This window comes from Molothrus aeneus, chromosome 20 (assembly GCF_037042795.1).
Source record: "Molothrus aeneus isolate 106 chromosome 20, BPBGC_Maene_1.0, whole genome shotgun sequence".
NCBI lineage: Eukaryota > Metazoa > Chordata > Aves > Passeriformes > Icteridae > Molothrus > Molothrus aeneus.
The window spans coordinates 806108-826548 of NC_089665.1; the positions used below are offsets into that span (position 1 = coordinate 806108).

The following is a 20441-nucleotide window of genomic DNA, read 5'->3' on the forward strand; positions in this document are numbered from 1 at the left end:
TTGGATTCAGGCACTGATGGCCTTGGCAGAGCCACAGGGACGTTGTGGCAAAGCTGATGGAAGAGTGGAGCTGGCCTGAGCTTCCAGAAGGCTCAGCAGGAGCTGCAGCATGGGAACAGGGCTGGAGATCCTCAGGCTGGCTTTGATCAGTTTTTCACATGTTTAATTTGAAGCTTTGCAGTAAGGATGTGCTGTCCCCATGTGCTGGCACTGCTGAGGTCACACCCCAGTCCTGGGGTCAGATTTGGGCCCTCACTGCAGGGAGGACATTGAGGGGCTGGAGCAAGTCCAGGGCAGGGAATGGAGCTGGGAAGGGTCTGGAGCCCCAGGAGCAGCTGAGGGAGCTGAGCAGGGGCTCAGCCTGGAGCAAAGGAGGCTCAGGGGGCCCTTGTGGCTCTGCACAGCTCCTGCCAGGAGGGGACAGCCGGGGGGGTCGGGCTGTGCTCCAGGGAACAGGGACAGGAGCAGAGGGAACGGCCTCAGGCTGGGCCAGGGGAGGGGCAGGGGGGATTTTGGGGAAATTCCTCCATGGAAAGGATTGTCCAGCCCTGACACAGCTGCCCAGGGCAGGGGTGGAGTCCCCACCCCTGGAGAGGTTTAACAGCCCTGTGGATGTGGCACCTGGGGACATGGGGCAGTGGGGGGAACAGTTGGGTTGATGGTCTCAGGGGGGTTTCCCAGCCAGAACAGTTCTGTGATTCTGGGACGCTCCCAGTTTCTTGCTCAACCTTTTGTCCTTTCTTTTGGCCCAGACTGCTCTGCTGCCTCCTTCCCAGCAGTGCAGCCAGTGCTGAAGAAAGGCTCTGCAGTCTTGTAGAGTCTCTGCTCACTGGCAGCAGGGGTGGAACAAGTGTCCAGCCTTGGTCTCTGGTATTTTCTCTCATTCCCAAGTGTCAGAAGCTTGGCAAGGCCAGCACCTAGTGCTAGGTGATCACACCTTCTTCCAGTTGCCCACAGGGTGCAGGACCCCAGTTCTGTGGCTTTAGGGTTCTGCACATCTCTGCTGCTCCCTCCTGTCACCACAGCTGGGACTGCTGGCAGTGACAGAGATGAGTAACCCCCCTCTCATCCCCAAAGCTGGCTGGTGTTTGTAAGACTGTTTTGATGTTGAATATGTACAATTTTCTTGGCCTTTAAAGGAAGCTGTGGGTGCTCCACATGGTGGAAGTTGATTTAAGGAACCTAAGAGAAAATGCTGGAGCTCTGGAGCTTGGCACCTTGCTCAGTTCAGCTGCTTCCTCTCTTCCCTCAAACAGCTCAGTAGTGGATCTGGGTGGGCATGTCCTATTTCCAATGTAATTTTTCTGCAAAACCCATCTGAAAGCAGCCATGTTGCTGTTACTGACAAGTGATCTGTGAGAGAATAATCTTATATGACTGGTGGTGCTGGATTTGGAGAAATGGGAAAAATAAGGCTTGGACTGTGCTGGGTGACAGCAGCAGAGGGTGCCTTGGACAGCTGTGTTAGAGGGAGGAGGAGTGCAGCACCTTTTCAGCTCTCATCCACAAATCCTATGAGGACACACATTTTAGCAGGGAGGTCTCAGCTGAGATTAGACCTTGCTGGACAAGCTGTTTGCAGAGAAAAGCTGCAGCAAGAGGCAGGACAGAGCAGGGCAGGGAGGTGTTGGGTTCCAGCCACGTGCAGCTCTGTGTGTGTGGCTGTGCCCCTGGACCCTGAGTGTGAGCCGGTCTGAGGTGAAGGTGTCCCCAGGGCTGCAGGTGGCTTTGTCACAGAATCCCAGAGTGGTTTGGGCTGGAAGGGACCTTAAGGGGACAGGGCAGGGACACCTGTCACTGTCCCAGGCTGCTCCAAGCCCCAATGTCCAGCCTGGCCTTGGGCACTGCCAGGGATCCAGGGGCAGCCCCAGCTGCTCTGGGCACCCTGTGCCAGGGCCTGCCCAGCCTCACAGGGAACAATTCCTAATTTCCAATATCCCATCCAGCCCTGCCTTCTGGCTGTGGGAAGCCATTCCCTGTGTCCTGTCCCTCCATCCCTTGTCCCCTGTCCCTCTCCAGCCTTCTTGCAGCAGAGGTCACTCTGCCTGTATGTTCCAGTGTGAGGAGATGGATCAAACACCACCAGGTGGAGTGGGCAGAGGAGCCTGGGCAGGTCCTGCTGGGTTTGAGTGGCAGGAGCAGAGCATTGTTTGGTTCCCTGTTAGCCCTGTCTGTGTGCACACAGTTTAATTTCTGCCTGCTGCAGCTGCTGTGGCATCTGCTGCTCCTGCAGTTCCTGGCTGGCTCGGTGTCCTTGCAGGTGTCAGGGACTTTGGGATGCAGTTGCTCTCACCTTGCTTTGGGACCTTGCTGTGCCAGAGCAGCTCAGGGACAGATGAGCAGGGCAGGGCACTTGTGCTGCTGCTGTGGAGGAGCTGAAGGCCAGTTTCCTGAGCTGAAGGCTTTTTTCCTGTTGAGTTTGTGCTGGTTGGCAGGAAGAAGACTTGATAGCTAAAATGTGATATTTTTCCTTGCCTTGAAAATGTTCATAAGAGCAGCAGGCAGGTGCAGTAGGCAGCTGGGAGGTGCTGAGTTTGGGGACAGCCAGGCCAGTGACGTGAATGCCACTGTGAGAGACACAGTGAGGTGTCTCAAATCCCTCTTATTTTTATGCTGATTTTGAAGGGACTTTTAATCCTTCAGACGTATTAGCCTCTAAGCACTTTTCTCAAAGAGGAATATAACCCCACTCAAGCAGTTTGGGTAATAATAGCACTTAGTGCTTAACTGGGTAATAATAGCACTTAGTGCTTAACGAACGTGGTGCAATTAATCCTCCAGGACCCATTGGAATAGAATTGTGTTGATCTTGGCTGGGGACTGAGGAGCTGATGTGAACTCAGCTTTCCTTTGGGTGTGGAGGAGCAGCTCCCTCCCTGTGGAGCTGGTGAGGCTCAGGTGGGTTCAGGCTGAGCCCTGGCTGTGTTCCCCTCCTGTGCCCTCCCAGCTGCACTGGGAATCAGCTCCTGTCCTGCAGGCTGGGACAGGGATCCTGGCTGCTGGCTAGGAGGCTGTTCTGGGCTCATGGCCTGGGGCCAGGGAGATGCTCCTGCTTCCCTGTCCTGCTCCTTGGGTCTGTGAGCTGTCTCTGGGGTAGCCAGGCTCTGCCATCCTGTCCATGCAGGAGTCCCCTGGGCACCCTGATTCAAACCAGCCTCAGCAATGTCAATCCATGTCCCACTAAAAGAAACCATTTGCAGTGGGCTGAGGTCCCTGGGGTGGCACTGCCATTGCTGGTGGTGTCACTTTGGGGCCAGTGGGGAAGAGCAGCATTGAGTCCACAGTGTCAATCACTCTGGGTACCACTTGGTATATTTTATGTGTCAATTCCTGCAGGCTAAACTCAGTTGTTTGATGATTTGTGCTTTGTTTTCAGGTTATAAACTCATTGGGAGCCATTCTGGGGTGAAGCTCTGCCGATGGACAAAGGTATGTTGTGTTTCCTTTTCTCATTTCATAAATAAAAACAAAGCTAGCGACTTGCTGAGGTATTCCAATTTCCTGATGAAATTACATTTTAAAATGTGCTATTATTTGCACAAACCCAAATTCCATCTTTCAAGCTATAACCTTGCATTTCCAGCTATTAAAATTCCTCTGCAAAGAGTGAGAATAGAGTTGTGGCACAGAGCTGGGAACATCCTTTTCTGGTTTTTCCTGTTGTTCTGCTGTCTGCTAAAACATCTTCTGCCCACTGAAATCCACGTGAGGGAAGAGTGGGAAGGTTGTATCCCTGGTGTGAGGTTTGTGGAACAGGGATAGCACAGCCACTGCCACACCTCAGCAGGCACATGAGGCTGTTTGAACCCCCTGTGCTGGGCCTGGGTTGTGACAGGGCTCTCCTGGCTCTCAGCATTTATCAGATCACATTTCCACGGGGAGGTGTTCATGATTTCACTGTTGCTAATGATTTCCCTGCTCTGTAGGGTGTGTGTGGATGTGGCTGTGAACAGCACCCGTGGGTATGAGTGCACCTGTGTGACACAGCCTCCTCCCAGCCCTGCACATGGCTCCTGGAGGAGCTGGAGCTCAGTAGCTTTTCAAGCAGTTTCCAGACTTAAAAACATTCCCAGCAGAGCCCTGGAGAATAAACTGCAAGCCCTTCAGGGTGGGTGTGGTTTCAGCTGTCCTTGGCAGGTCCCTCTGGAGCTCACAAGTCTTGTATATTTGGGGAGCAGTATTGATCAGAGAATCATTGAGGGTGGAAAAGGCCTCTGAGGCCATCGAGACCAACCATTCCCCCAGCACTGCCCAGGCCAGCACTGCCCCCTGTCCCCAAGTGCCACCTCCACAGGGCTGTTAAACCCCTCCAGGGGTGGGGACTCCACCCCTGCCCTGGGCAGCTGCACCAGGACTGGACAACAAATCCCAGGAAGGAATTTCCCCAAAATCTCCCCTGAGGCTCCCCTGGCCCAGCCTGAGGCCGTTCCCTCTGCTCCTGTCCCTGTTCCCTGGAGCACAGCCCGGCCCCCCCGGCTGTCCCCTCCTGGCAGGAGCTGTGCAGAGCCACAAGGGCCCCCTGAGCCTCCTTTGCTCCAGGCTGAGCCCCTGCCCAGCCCCCTCAGCTGTTCCTGGGGCTCCAGACCCTTCACCCACCATGTTGCAACATCCTGCACCCTTGAGCATCCCTGGATGGGAACCTCTGGAATCAGCACCTCGTTAAGATGCCAGCACATCTGTAATTCCTGTGCTGTGGCAGTGATCAGTCCTGGCTGTCTGAGTTCTCCTTTGCTGCATGATTAACTTTGTTTATTTTTGAAAGAACCCTTAGGGTGCCACCCCAGGGTGGCTGCAGACAGTTTTCATTGCAGTGCCTGGTGTCAAAGAGCCTTGTTCTCCTGAGCAGCACAGAGAGCCCACCCTGGGCTGTCAGGAGTGTGTGGGATGCACTGAGCCCACTGCTGCTGTGCTGGTCACTCTTACACCCATTTCCCTCTTCTGTCACTGTTAGTGGCAGACATGATCACGAAAAGTTTAAAGAAAAGCTTCCATGTTGTGTCTGAGAAGGCCAGAGAACCTATTTTTATGAAAGACTCAGGCTTTAATGCAGCACTGTAAAGCCATTTCACAAAATAAATAGCAGCTCTGTGTGCTTAGATGGGCCCACACTATTTTTAGCTTAAGCAGGAATTGAATGTAAAGTCTTCTAATAAATTGAGCTGAGATTGGTTCCAGGCAGTGGCTTTGCCTCAGGTTCACACCAGTGTGTGAGAGCCTTCAGGAGCCTTTGTGGGGATTTGTATCAGAGGAAAGCAGGAGCAGGGCTGGCAGGATCAGTATTAAGTGGAGTTTCATAGAGGTATCTCAGATGGAAAAGATTGGGTTCTATCAAATTCCAGAAAAAACAAAAACCCTGTATGTTTTAGGAAGGGTCTGTTTGCCTTAGGAAAAGCCAAATATAACTTGCTCTCCTGAATTTGTGAATCTCCTGAAGTCTCTCTTATTTGAAGAATGGGTAGAATCAACACCATTTTCCATGTCATTTAATCTTCCACCTGTACAGCCAGTCAGGGATTAGCTGTAGATTTTTCCCTGCTGCTCCTTTCTGTTGGATCACCAGGACTCTCCAGGAAGACGAAGGCAGATTGAAAGCTGCTGTGTTATATTTTAGATTTTCTCTTGAGAGGAGTAAAGTTTCTTTCTCATTTATTATTATTTAACTCAGCTAATGAAAGACAGCCCTTTCTGCAAGCTGCCTGCATGATAAATAGGAATTGAATCCTGTTGGGAAAGCTGCTGTGGCTGTGCTGGGAAGGGAAGTGCAGCATCCTGCTGGAGCCACTGCTGGCTGTGAATGAGGGCTTATAAGGTCAGGGCATTTATTTAATTTAGTTCTGCAAGAAATACTCTGCCAGATAAATGAAAAGAATGGAGTGTTCAGTAGGACAGCCTTGAAATGGATCCTTGTTGCTCCTGAGTGAGCTTTTCCAGGAACACTTCCTGCAGCACAAGAGGCTTCACCTGCTCTTCATGGGCTGAGGCTGAAAAACTGCAGGAGAGCACATTGTTGTGCTGGGATCTGCCAGAGAAGGGACTGAGGAGATTAAAGTTCTTTCTCCTCTAACACTCCAGTAGTTTGACCTCCTAAATGCAGTCTGGCTGCAGGGGTGCATGTAAAGAGTCATACTTTATAGGGAGCTGGGAATTTCTTGGGGCAGGTGGCACTGGTGTCCCTCAGCTCTGCTGAGGGCATTGCTGGACTTGGAACTCCAGTCACAGGTGGCTGAAAGGGAGCAGATCCACAGCAGCCCTCAGTTTGGCTCCAGATGGGGAATTTTAACTCTCCTGGTGTGTGTTTGTGTGTGTGTGTGTGCCCTCAGTTTGGTTCCACGTCGGTTTTTAGCTCTCCTGTGGAGTGTGTGTATTTCCCTGCCCTCAGTTTGGCTCCAGATGGGGAATTTTCACTTTCTTGGTGTGTGTTTGTGTGGGTGTGGGTGTGTGTGTTCCCCTGCCCTCAGTTTGCCCCCAGCTGGGTTTTTAGCTCTCCTGGGGTGTGTGTGTGTTCCCCTGCCCTCAGTCTGGCCCCAGCTGGGTTTTTAACAGTCCCTATGTGTTCCCCTGCCCACAGTTTACCCCCATCTGGGTTTTTAGCTCTCCTTGGGGGTGTGTGTGTGTTCCCCTGCCCTCAGTCTGGCCCCAGCTGGGTTTTTAACGCTCCCTGTGTGTTTCCCTGCCCTCAGTCCATGCTGCGGGGCCGCGGGGGCTGCTACAAACACACCTTCTATGGCATCGAGAGCCACCGCTGCATGGAGGCCACCCCCAGCCTGGCCTGTGCCAACAAGTGTGTCTTCTGCTGGAGGTAAGGCAGCCCTGGGCTCTGGCCAGGGTGGGGGCTCTGTGGAACACAGCCAGCTGTGATCTGGGGGTGTGGGCTGGGTGTGCTGTGTGACCCCCCCCGAGGTGCTCAGCAATGGCAGTGTCTTTGGAAATTGGACCATTTTCCATATTTAAAGTACCTGCACCCCCACCAATTCCACTGCTCTAAACAAGTGAAAAGTGATCACTCAGTAACTGTTGCCTTCCTAAAACAGCAGCTGATAAATCCCAGAAACACTGGGGTAGGAAGAGCCATCCAGGATCACCCAGTCCAACCTGTGCCTGATCCCCACCTTGTTCCCAGCCCAGAGCTCTGAGTGCCACCTCCAGCCCTTCCTTGGGCACCTCCAGGGATGGGGGATCCAAACCTCCCTGGGCAGCCCCTGCAGTGCCTGACCTCCCTTTCCATGGGGAAATTCCTGCTGATGTCCCCCTGAGGCTCCCCTGGCCCAGCCTGGGGCCGTTCCCTCTGCTCCTGTCCCTGTTCCCTGGAGCACAGCCCGACCCCCCCGGCTGTCCCCTCCTGGCAGGAGCTGTGCAGAGCCACAAGGGCCCCCCTGAGCCTCCTTTGCTCCAGGCAGGACAACCTGCCTTCAACTCAATGACTTCCCATTGGTCAGGAAAGTCTCCCCTTTCCTCAGAGAAGTGACTTTGTGGTGAATTCCTGAAGGAAAGGAGCTGTGCTGGATCTGAGCTTCTTGAGCACTATTCACTCACTCCTGCCTGGGCTTCCAAGGGAGGTGTGTGCCAGGCTGGGGGAGTGCAGGGTGGGATTGGGAAGAGAGGCTGAGGTTCAGCAGAAATGCCAGTGGTGACGTGAGAGCGCCTGCAGTGGGAGGACAGGGAGGTTGTGCTTTGAGCTCTTTTGTTTTCCACCCTGCTAAATCATCCCATGGGAGCTGTACTTCCTCTGGGATGATTAAACTTAAACCTTAAACCTTACCCCAGGCTGCCAATAACACCCATTCCATCCCCAGCCTGGGGGATGGTGGTCCAGCATCCCAGTGAGTATTCCCTGAGCAGCCTGAGCCAGTGGAGGATGTCCCTGCCATGGCAGGGGGTGGAATGATATGAGCCTGAAGTTCCCTTCCTACCCAAACCATTCTGAGATTCCATGATAATATTTCCATGCAAAATCAGGCAAATTCCTCTCTCTGAGTGCCCCTTTCTGTCTTTCATAGTCCTTGGGTTTTAATAATGCAGATATTTCATGGGGGCATTTAAAGGGCTTGGGGACAGCTTGAAGGCTGTCTCCCATGTTAAGTGTGAGCACTGGACACTGGGCATCCTGTGCAGTTTGCATTTGGGAGTCTGTTCCAAGGGGTTTATGGGTGTTCTGGATGGGCTTTCCTCATCCTGGGCTTTCCTAGCTGGGAAGGAGGCAGCAAATGGCACCTTTAATGTGCAGCTTCTGCTTTGCTTCAGAGCAGGGCAGTGCTTGGGAAGGAAAACCTTGTGTCTGTTTTCCAGGTGGTGTGCATGGAGTCCTGCAGTGGGACTGTGCTGGGAGGGACATTGCCCTGCCTGTGCTTGTCCCTCTGTCCCCACACACATCCTAAGGTACATCTTAAACAGCAAACAGGATGAAGGGCTTTGTTCCCAGCATTTCCCAGTTTCTCTTCCAAATGCCCTCATTTGGGATTTTTTGGCAGCAGCCTGGATGAGGAATAGGCTGAATCAGGGAAATCCAGCAGGTGTGAACTGGAGAGTGCAGGGACTGATAAATGAGATGGTACAGATTTATCAATAATTGATAAATCAGTCCATTAGTGTAGAGATGCAGAGAAAGTGGCACTGTTCCCTGTGTCTCTAACTCATCATCCTGTCGCTGTCACCTGTCACTTCAGAGGGATCTGGTAGCTGCAGCCTGATGACAACGAGTGCTACAGTGCTGATTTTCCTGCTGGCTACAACCTGAGTGCAAGGAAACAGCTTCCCAGGGCACTGAGCTCAGAGGCTGCAGCATTGATTCATTTATTTCCCTGCTCTGGGTGAGGTGGTGGCAGGTGTTGGACTCTCCCATATGGAATGCTGCTGGCTGTCCTCAGCCTCCCCTGGAAACTGGAAGGTTTAAGTTGGAAGATTTAAGGTTCAGTTTGAGGCTCATCCCAGGACATTAAGCTTGACTTAAACCAGAACTGCTGTTGAAAGAAGGTTTCTTTTTGGTGACTTTTCCAGCTCCTGTGCCTGGGCTGCTGCAGCCTTCATGTGGCTGTGAGAGGGATCTTCCCTCCCTCCTTGCCACACCCAATCCCTGCTGATCCTGTGCCACCCCAGCTCCCAAACCCTGCAGTCAGACCTGTCTGTACTTCTTGTTTTATCCCCCCCACCTTGCAGGTTGTTCAGTGTATGACACTGAGGTGGAACTGCAGGCCCTGATGGCTGGGCAGGATAAACAAGGCAGCTCCTGAGCAGCAGGTGCCATCTGTGCAGACGTGTGAAATCCCAGTTTTGATCTGCTGCTGGCAGAATGTTCCTCGTGCAGGTTTTGTGCTGGGCTCCTCGTGCAGCTCTGCATGCTGCCTTGCAGATAAGGCTGCTGGGATTCTTTCTTCTTGATCTCTTCTTTCAGGACTTTGACATTTGTAGATTCTGCCAATGTTTCCAACTGCGCAAGCACCGAGCTCTCCCTGGATGGCTGAAGGAAAGGCCAAGGAGCCTGTTTATTTTCTCTTCCTCACTTTGGCAAGAATGCTGCAGTGCAGCTGCTCTCCCTGGGAGCTGGATATCACTGGAGCTGGCTGGTCCTGACTGACACATTCTGGTCCCAAACCAGTACTCATGGAATCACAGACTGGTTTGGGTTGGGGCCTTAAAGGGCATCAGTTCCAGCTGCTGGGGGCAGGACACCTCCACTGGAGCTTATGGGTGGAGCCAGTATCCAAACATCCTCAGAAAATGAGGGGATTCTGTCAGAGATGTGGCTTCACTCTGCCCTGGATGCTCTTCTTGTCCCCCTTGTCCCCGGGAGCTGTCACAGCTGCCAGGGCCCCCTGACTGGCTCGTGCCTCCCTGCCTGTCCCCTTCAGAGAGGCTGGCACTGCAGGGTTGTGGGGCAGCTTTTTGTGGGGACAGGAAAAGCAGACTGGAAGCTGGGCCAGGGCAGGCTCAGGATGGATTTCAGGAAAGGTTCTTCCCCCAGAGGGTGCTGGGCACTGCCCAGGGAATGGGCAGGGCCCCGAGGCTGCCAGAGCTCCAGGAGCTCCAGGGGTGCCCAGGGTGGGATTGTTGGGGTGTCTGTGCAGGGCCAGGGGCTGCACTGTGATCTCCTGTGATCTCCTGGACTTGGATGATCCCTGTGGTCCCTTCCAGCTCAGGATATTCCATGATTCTTCAAGGTGGATTGCTTGGTGTCCCTCAAGGCTGTTCCATCAAAAGCACTGAGGGGGACACGCTGCACCTGAATTACTGCAACATCTTCAGCCATAATCCTGTCCTCCAAGGGAGTCTGTCCCTCTCCATCCCTGCTCCCAGCTGCTCTCACTGAGGCTGTGTCTCTTTAGTTTAATTGCCTAAATGGAAATGTGCAAGTGACCAAATCTTTTAATCAATTAGAACAAGTGTGGGTTCGGAGCTCTGTGACACCTCCCTGCAGCACAGGCACCAGGCAGACCTGATTTGATGAGGGTTTTTGGCTCAGTGTCCAAAGCCCAATCAATTATTGTGGAGAGATGAAACAGCTAAATAAGATTTAAATTAATAGGGTTTATTACTTTTGCATCTGAGGAGGAGGCAAACCAGACAGAGTGAAATATCCTGTGAAGAAATTGGCTCGTATTTCTTCTGCTGTAACTTTAATGCTTATACCTGTGCATGGAGGTTTCAGGTTTGCTTCTAGACAGCAACTGAAGTTGTGTTCAGACACTAAATCAGTGGGTGGCCAAAAGCCAGGCATCACAGTAAGCCCTGCAAAATACAGAGATTAAAAATTAATAATCTCTCACAGGAGAAGTACTTAAGGTCTTTAAAAAATTAAGAAGAAACTGAAAACAGATGAAAACCAAAGCTTCTCCTCAGTAACTAACTTGATTCCAGAGGGTAAATTCCTCAGAGAAATGGGGAATATTGATGTCAAAGGAGTGGACACTGCAGGTTTGGAACACCTGGAAGCTGAACCTGAAAGCTCAGAGAGTCTCTGTGCATGTCCAGCCCCCAGTCCTGGTTCTGCCCAGCTGCTGCTCTTTTCTCCCAGATTTCAGTTTGGTTATGGTTTTGTTTCCAGAAGGGATCTATTGTGACCAAGGTTCATCCCTCACATTGGATTCTTCACTGGATTGTTGAGTTTGGGCCTGTCTGTCTGCCAGGAGCTCCTGAAATGACCAAATAAATGGGGTGAGGGACAGCACATCAATGTGCCCAGGTCATGCCCCTGGTAAAAAAAGTGGTAAAAAGAAGTCTTGATGCCTTTGTGTGCTGCTCTTCCAGCTCTGTCATCTGAGGCATTTCTAGGAGAAAATGTGTGGGTTGAAATCTCTGATTTTCATTTTATAGCACTCTGTGATCTCCTGGACTTGGACTTCTTAAAGGTCCTGGGAATTGTTACAATCAGCTCCCAAATTTATGGCCTCAGTAGTGAATATAAACAGATTATGGGCTGTGAAATGTCCACACTGGGCCTTGGGTGTCCCTGCAGGGGATGGTGCCAGGTTCAGCAGTCAGTGATGAAGGGCAGTGACTGGGGGCTTTGAAAGTGAATTTGCACATTTTGCCATCCAGGTGAGTTTTGGAATGGTCTGGGAAGCTGTGCTGAGCAGGGTTCAGGGATGGAGTGGGGTGGGTGGGCACAGCACAGGACACTGAGCATCACCTGCCTTTCAGGAGATCCTGCTCTTTAAAAAGGGAGCACCTCAGAGCTGGGATGGAGTTTTCAGCATGGGGCATCTTCCACCTTTAAGGTTTCAGTTGGAAGAGAATCACAGAATTCTTTTGGTTGGAAAAGCCCTCTGAGATCCTCGAGTCCAGTTGTTGCCCCAGCACTGCCACATCTCTGGGGCTTTTAAACCTCTCCAGCACTGCCCTGTGACAACCCTTTCCATGAAGAAATTTCCTTTAATATCCAGTCTAAGCCACTCCTGGCACCCTCTGCTCCTGTCAGCCAATTTATCCAGCCTGCTCCAGGGTGACTTTACCCATCCTAGGGAAAACATTTAATTCAGGTTCTGTATCTCAGTCCTGGTCTCTGCCCAGCCCAGGCTGGGCTCCCCTGGTGCTCTCAGGAGGTGCAGAAGAAAAGGAACAGCCAGGTTTCATTTTGTACAGCAGGAACATTAAACATGCTTGGCTTGTGCATTGGCCAAGCTTTTTTTGTGGTCTCCCTCTTTCTCCTCCCATCACTCCAGGGAAAGTCCTTGGGATCTCTTTTGTGTGTCCTTTCCTGGTCATGGCTGATGTTTTGCCTTCCCCTTTCTGCTGATGCCCCTGTGTTTTTGTGCTCCTTCTTTTGTTTGCAGCTGGAGGCTCACGAGGCTGCAGAAGAGCAGATTGATTTTGTTGTTTTGTCTTTGCTTTTTATTGCTGCAGTTTGCACTTCTGCCTTGATAGGGCTTCCAAAACTGCCAGTTCTCCTGAAGTTCTTTTCCCTTTAGCTCTTCTCCTCTGGGATCTCCCTGCTGGCTCTCAGGGTTCACTGAGACTGCTTCTTGAACTCTTCTTGTTTTTATTCTGTGCTCTGTCCTCTCATGTCACTGCCACCAGCACTTCCTCACCTTCCTGTTCCCCACCAGGTACCACGCTGGCTCAGTCAATGCCTGCAGTAAATGATATTTTATACCTGAGCTGCATCTGCCCTCAGAGCCTCTTAATAACCATTTGCAGAATGCATAAAGCAAAAGCTGATTTATTAAAATAAACCAAGCACCTGGGGAGGCAGATCACAGCCCTGGGGAAGCTGCACCTTCTCAGGGGTCCCAGAACCTGCCAGGGACACTGGGAATGCTGTCCCTGGCTCCTGGTGGATCAGAGGTGAGCTGGGACTGCAGGGAAGCTGGATGGGAGCAGGCTGGGGGGATGCCAGGGCAGCCAGCAGGAGCTCCCTGATTGTTCCCTGCAATTGTGGGGCTGTGGCACTGAGGTGTCTCTGAAGGATCAAACCAATCCTGTTTCACACCTGGAATCTCTGCTAAAATCAAGGTTTTCTGCTGGGTGTGGGTTTGGGTGAGATTTCATTTTACTTGTGATACTTTGGGAAGGAAGGAAGGAATCCCTGACACAAATTCCTGCACAGTGCTGGTGTAGCCAGAGGTGGGAGCTCACAGAGCCTGGGGGCAGTGGGAAGGTGGCTCTGGTTTCTGTGCTGGGGCTGGGGAACAACCTCCTGAGCCTAAGGCATTACTGCTTTATCCTCCTCTTGGCAGGGAACCTCCTTTTTGCCAAATAAGCAGCTCTGTAGACCTGACCTGGTGTGTTTATTAAACAGTAGGATGTGTTAAAAATGCAGGGCCTGTTGGACACTAATAGCTGTCCAGGGTGCACCCACAGCCTATTGATTTCCTGCCAGCTGGCCCTTTAAATATACAAGGTACAAGTTTTGCAGTTAAACATGGAAGAGTTTTATAAGTGCCTTTTATAGCTGACATTCAGAAAACTTTCCATGTTGCCAGATGGGGAAATAAAGGGGAAATTCAAAAAGCTGTTTTGACTTAAAGGATCCTTGAGGTGGTGAAGTTTAAAAACAGTGTTTGAATCTTTGCTCTTGAAGTGGATGAAGAAATGTTTGGGCCAAAAGCCTGATTTTATTGAGCCTGGGTTTGTGTTTTAGCACTATCAGAGAGTGCAGCTGCAGGTGTTTCTCACTTGGGGAGTCCCAGAATCCCATACTGGTTTGGATTGGAAGGAACCTTAAATTCCATCCAGGGCCACCCCTGCCATGGCAGGGACACCTCCCACTGTCCCAGGCTGCTCCAAGCCCTGTCCAACCTGGCCTTGGGCACTGCCAGGGATCCAGGGGCAGCCCCAGCTGCTCTGGGCACCCTGTGCCAGGGCCTGCCCACCCTCCCAGGGAGGAATTTTTTTCCTGATGCCCAACCCAAACCTAATCTCTCTTGGTTTGAATCCCTCTCCCCTTGTGCAGAGGTCATTGGGAGACTTTTGCTTGTCTCCAGTGAGGACTGGAGCAGCCCCCTCATCCTGAGAAGGTGCTCCCCTGGTCCTTCTCCCGCAGTTAAAGGCTGGGAGTCCTGTCCTGATGCCCTGGAGCTGGAAGGCTGAATGCAGCTGGAACCTCCCAGGTGTCCCCAGGGCTGGACAGTTTATATGCATTAATTGTTCTAGTGACAATGTTAGTAATAGTGCCTTATCTGCTTTACTGTACACAACAAATGGTGAACAAGGCCATCCAAGAATTTTTTTCCATTCGAGGAAGAAATGTGGGAAATGGATTTGCAAAGAATTCTCAAAGCTTGATGGAAGGCTCACACAGTGTGCATTTGTATGTAAACTTTGAGATAAGAAATGCTGACTTAGAAATGCTGTGGAATAGGACAGACATTGTTGAGAGAGAAATGGAACAAGAAACAAATTTCAAAAGATGGCCTTGCAAATAAGACTTTGGATACCTTGGAGAAATAGAGAAATAGAGCTATGAAAGATGCATTGTAGGGGGACCCACAAGGGGTGATTTTAGATGATTGGCTTTAAGGCCTCTACACCATGGTGTGGCAAAAGCTGATAGGCCAAGAAATGCTTACAGTGTATTGTAATTAGGAAATAGTTGGCTTCTGATTGTGGTGGTGTGAATTATAACATCTGTATTGTCTCACCCTTCACATGAGACTGAAAATGGAATAAAAGTTTTTAAAACACCTCTCAGCTGCCCCATCTCTGGGTTAGAACAAGGCATAATCCAGCATCCAGGGATAGTGGAGGGGGTGAAGGAAGCAGAGGTCACCTGGCTGCAGAACAGTGTCAGGAGTGTATTTTGGTGGGCCTTGTTTTCCTGTCCAGAGCTGAGTTAAATCCAGCAGCAAATTGTGAAGGCACAATTTGCTGCTCTTAATGAGCTCTGTGGGCTGCAAGGGGAAAAACTGAGGGGGCTTTTGGAGCATATTTTGGGATGAAGCAGGAAATGATGGAGAGAGAACAAGGAGGTGAAAACACAGAATTTCATTGTCTTCCTTAAGATGATATTTAAGGCCTGGGTGAGCCTCTCATGCTAATAAAGAAAGAAATGAGGAGGAACTCCATGGGTCTTCCAGGTGATTGGGTCGATTTACCTGGGTTGGCTTTTGCTGATTTCCAAGAAAACAAAATATGGGGACAGTGATCCTTTCCAGGCAAGGTTGGCTTCCCACCCCAGTGTGACCCAGCAGTTCCTCAGATGGAAGATCTGGGATTTTTCCCCTGCAATCTGCTTGAGTCTGGGGGATTAAAATCTGGGAGATGGCCCAGATCCCCCAGGAATGCATCCCTGGTAAGGGCAGGCTTCCTGCTCTCTTCAGAGGGTTTGGAAGAGCCTGCCCTCATCTGTCCTGGTACCAGAGCACCACACAAAGACCGGGGTAGAAACAAATCCTATCCTCAGGGTGGTGCTTGGTGCCTTTGAAATGAACTAAAAATGGCCTGGGACCACCTTTCTCCAGAGCTTGGTGCAGCTGTGGACAGAACAGGAAGCAGAACCAGTTTCCCTTTCTTTACAGAGGTTTTTGCAGACATTATTTTGGCTTAGAAACCTTTCACCTGTGCTTCAAAATATCTGTATAAAGTGTGATATTATCCACAAGGCCCATTCCCCCCTCTGGAAGACCAGAGCCTGGAAGGAGAGGGGTGTAAGAGAGGTGTTCAGAAGTGACATCCAGAGGTTGGGGCAGCAGCAGGAGTTGCTGAGCATCTTTTGCTGCTTTGAATATTGATGCCAAAGTCCCCAGGTGGCAGGTGAGTTCTCCAGGTGGGTTGCAGGTGGCAGTGGGTGACTGTCCCCTCTTCCCTCAGACACCACACGAACCCCGTGGGCACCGAGTGGCGCTGGAGGATGGACCAGCCCGAGCAGATCCTGCAGGAGGCCCTCGAGAAGCACCAGAACATGATCAGGCAGTTCAAAGGTAACTCCTCCTCTGTCCCACCCCTGGGCTCTTAGGGGATAACCAGCAGTGACATCTTCACACAGGTGAGTGTCACAGACACATTCTATGAAAAATCCTTTCTTTTGGATTTTTTCTCCTGAGAAGCCTCAGGAACAAAATGTAACCAATGGTTATCTGCTGCTGTGGAATGCAACAGGTGCATCTGGGATTGGTCTCATGTGGTTGTTTCTAATTAATGGCCAATCACAGTCAGCTGGATTGGAGTCTGTCTGAGTCACAAACCTTTGTTATCATTCCACTCCTTTTCTATTCTTAGCCAGCCTTCTGATGAAATCCTTTCTTTTATTCTTTTAGTATAGTTTTAATATAATATATATCATAAAATAATAAATCAGCCTTCTGAAACATGGAGTCAGATCCTCATCTCTTCCCTCACCCTCAGACCCCTGTGAACACCATTCACAGGAGAACGTTCTGCTCCTCTGGGAAGGAGGCCTGAACTTCAGGGTGTCAGGAGGATGGGGGAGAAGAAGCTGCTGTGGCTCATTGAATGTCTTCTGAAGTGAGGCTCAGCCACTGGATATGTGCTGCTGCCTGGAGGGAGCAGAGTGGAGTTGCCTCTGCTGCATCCTGGTAGTTGTCAAATCCTTTCCCTTGGTGTGCACAGAGCCTTCCACAGTGGTTAAAGCCAGCCTGGATGATGGGGGATCCTGGCTCCTCTGGAGGAGGAAGCAAAAGCAATCAGCCTCTTACCTGACAGGAAATACACTGCCAGCCCTGACACCCAGCTCTGTGTTACCTGCAACTCCTGGGTTGTGTTTGTCTCATGAATAATGAAACAGCAGCAAGCAGGGGATTTTGATTTTCAGGAATGATTCAGTACCTGTGGTTGAGACTGAAGCTGCAGTTCCACAGCACCTCTGGGAAGCACTGCAGCTTGCTTCCCACAGAAATTCCCTGGAAGTTTGATATTCTGTATCTGTAACTGTAGAGAGGGCTGGGGGTTTTGTTTCCCAAATGTGATGATCTGTGCCAAGGTCAGCTGTGTGTGCTGGCAGGGCTGGCCAGCTTGGCAGGACAGCTCCAGGGTCTGCTCTCCCCAGCTGCCTTGAGCTGCACAAATGGAGTGGAACAGCCATAAAACCTGCAGGATGGGCCCTGGCCTTGGCTGTCATTTTGGGAACTTGATTGTTTAGGTTGGCTGTGCTCAAAGAGATTCCAATGGATCCAGGATGTGACAGGCACAAAGCCCTTCTGTCAGCAGAGCAGAGCTGCTCTGCCTCCATCTCTGCAGTTGGATAATGGGTGGAAAAATAGCTCAGGTTAGGGCCCCATGGGCTTCATTCTCCTCACGTGGCTGCTTTGGAGCAGCAGCTCAATGAAGCCTCACTCCTGAGCCTGGGCTTTCTTTGGCACTGTGTCAAACATCCCCTGGGGCAGGGGATGGTGGTGCTGAAACACCCTCAGCAGCTCTGCAGGGAAATCTGGGGGGGTGAGAGGCACACTCAGGGCAGGGCTTTACCCCAGGGACACCTGGAGAAACACCAGGGTTGAGCCAGTGGGTGCAGGGAAGGGTCTGGAGCCCCAGGAGCAGCTGAGGGAGCTGGGAAGGGGCTCAGCCTGGAGCAAAGGAGGCTCAGGGGGGCCCTTGTGGCTCTGCACAGCTCCTGCCAGGAGGGGACAGCCGGGGGGGTCGGGCTGTGCTCCCAGGGAACAGGGACAGGAGCAGAGGGAACGGCCTCAGGCTGGGCCAGGGGAGCCTCAGGGGGGATTCTGGAGAAATTCCTTCACTGAATGGGAGGCCAGGCCCTGTCACAGGCTGGGCAGGGCAGGGGTGGAGTCCCCATCACTGGAAATGTTCAAAATTCATGTGGATGTGGCACTTGGGGACACGGTTTAGTGGTGGCCTTGGGGTCCAAGCTGGGGAATGCTTGGACTCTGATGCTGGAGGTGTTCCCAGCCTCAGTTATTCTGTGCCTCTGAGCACTGGGAGGTTCTGAAGGAGATCAGATCTGTCCATGCTGGAGTCCCACCTGTCTGTTGTCCCTGTCCCCAGAACAAGGGACAACAGACTTGGTTTCTGTTTGGGAGGGTGAAGTTACACATCAAAATGAGCTTGTTCAGCCAGGGTGGGGTCTGGAGAGGTGGGGGCCCTCCAGCCCTGGAGGCTTTCAGGCCTCTGGAGAAGAGCCATTATCACCCTGCACTGAGGAATAACCTTCTCATTCCCTGACCCTGCTGTCTTCCCAAAAGGGGTTGAGGAGAGGGGATGATTATGGATAGACTTTTCAGCATCTGAAATACTGCTGAAGTGTCAGGGGGCCTGTCAGGACATCCCAGTTCTCTCTTTTTGGAGCCTATTTTCTGTTAAACAAATTCATAAATATTATTCAAAATGTGCCTGTGCATCAGAGCACAGTTACCCTTGACCTGGAACTGTGAAAGGAGAAAACAGAAAAGCTCTGGACTAGAACTGTGCTGTTAAGTGGGAAAAGAAAAGCTGGTTTAATTTTCTATTGCTAGATGGCAACATTCCTGTCCTAGCTGCTGTGAGTCAAAGGTTTATTAAGGAGAAGAAAAATCAGAAAGAGAAGCCCAGGAGCTCCTGTTCCATGTAGTGAATTTTACATCATTCTTCCCTCAGGTGTGTGAAGAAGTGTTGTTAGGGTGGAAGCAGCAAGAGCCAAATTGAGGAGGAGCAGAGTGAGTGAACTGAGCTGGGGACAGGCAAAGGTTCAGCTCTGGCAGGATCAGAATCCCTGTGTGCAGTGCCGGGCTGGAGGAACGGGCCTGGCTCCTCCAGCCAGCCCAGCAGCTCTGCACAGACACCAGGGCCCTTTATTGGGAGTGGTATTTGAGAAAAACCCCAGCAAAAGCACAGGAAGCACCTGCTGGAGCAGTGAGCTGGCTCAGGCTGCTGTGGGGAGGGGAGGAGGGGGGGCTGGGCTCTGTCCCCTGTGCTGGCACTGCTGGGGCACCTCCAAGACAGACAGCAAGGGGTGGAGGTGTCCAGGGAAGGGAATGGAGCCCCAGGAGCAGCTGAGGGAGCTGAGCAGGGGCTCAGCCTGGAGCAAAGGAGGCTCAGGGGGGCCCTTGTGGCTCTGCACAGCTCCTGCCAGGAGGGGACAGCCGGGGGGGTCGGGCTGTGCTCCAGGGAACAGGGACAGGAGCAGAGGGAACGGCCTCAGGCTGGGCCAGGGGAGGGCAGGGAAAATACTGGGGAAATTCCTTCCTGGAAGGGTTGTCCAGCCCTGACACAGCTGCCAGGGAGGTGGAGTCCCCATCCCTGGAGGGGTTTATAAACTGTGTGAAATGTGGCATTTGGGGATAGGGGTTAATGGTGACCTTGCAGTGCTGGGGGAATGGTTGGATTCCATCTCCATTTCCCAGCATTAATGTATCTGATCCTGCAGCTGGGCACCCACAGGGACTCCAGAGGTGTCCCAGCAGGGCTGAGGTGTTGGACCCTGGCCCCTGGCATAGACTGGGCTGTTTGGGCTTCTGGGGAATCAGAGCTCTTAGCCAGGGAGTCCTCAGGGCTGGAGTGTCTGGGGGTGTGGCTCCGGTATCTCCCTGAGCCTTTTGAATTAATTGGGGCTGCTCTTTCCGGTTTTGGAGGCTTTACAGGCAGATCCATCCACACACCCATTCCATGGGCCAGAGAAACTGGTGTGCTCATCTGGTGTTTATTCATATAAGCCATTGCAGTAAAAATGGGATTTCCTTTGAAGGACCAGAATTCTTGTGTCCTTTTATCCTTTAGGATACCCTACAGGACAGCCCTCATACTCTGGGTGCCTGTGGCTGATGATAAATCACTTCTGCTTTAGTGTTGCCACAGTTTGTGCTGGGTTTGGAGAGCACAGCCATTAAAGTCCCATAATCCTCTCTTGGATTAAATGATGGAGAGACACCTCACTGATATGGAGTGAGGCTGCAAAGTTTATTTGATGGATACATTTTTCTGGGGAGTGACTTGTAAATCTCTGTGCCCTTGCAAAGGGCACACACAGGATGGGAACATAACTCAGGAATGGGAGAGTGGGAGTCTGATAATAAAGGGAAAAGCCAGAGAGAAATGCATGACCTGTCCCAGGAAATCCTCAGAGTACCCATGGATCAGCATGGATAGAGCAGGTCTCTCATCCCCCTGGCCCCCAGGCTCTTGTGGTGCTGCTCAGGTCCTTTCAGGGGTACCAGAGTCAGCCCCCAGCCTCCCCAGGGTGCTGTGCCAGGGGGTGCTGTCTTTTCCCAAGTTAGTGGAGCAGCTGGAATCAGCTTTTCCAGAGAGATGTGCTCTGCTGGGGGCTGATGGCAGGAGCAGAGCCATAGGGATTCAGGAGAGTCCCTGCCCTCCTGGAATCCACCAATCCTGGCAGTTTATCCCTGCCTGGCTGGTGATTTGTGTGCTCAAATGGTTGTGTACAAAGCCACTCCCTGCTCTGGGTGATGTACCAGGTTTGGTGTAAACTGTTTTGGGAAAGTTCCGCTCAAACTTTAGGGGATGTTGGGATTTTGTTCTTCTGCTTATAAAGCTGGCAGGCTAATTATGAGAGTCCAGATGAAAAATGCTGAGAGAGAGAAATTAATTAATTCCAAAACTGACTT

At 51.6% G+C, this 20441-nt stretch overlaps 1 protein-coding gene across 2 annotated transcripts in view; it reads left to right on the plus strand.

The window, feature by feature from the left end:
* Positions 1–20441, plus strand: part of TYW1B (tRNA-yW synthesizing protein 1 homolog B) — a 99596-nt gene that overhangs the window by 27388 nt on the left and 51767 nt on the right. The window contains exons 10-12 of one of the 2 annotated variants that reach the window (XM_066563333.1): positions 3377–3429; positions 6681–6799; positions 15742–15851. In XM_066563333.1, coding sequence (XP_066419430.1) covers positions 3377–3429; positions 6681–6799; positions 15742–15851 — 282 coding nt within the window. Of the gene's footprint in view, positions 1–3376; positions 3430–6680; positions 6800–8325; positions 8377–15741; positions 15852–20441 lie in introns of those variants that run through there. The other variant, XM_066563334.1, reaches the window with a different exon arrangement.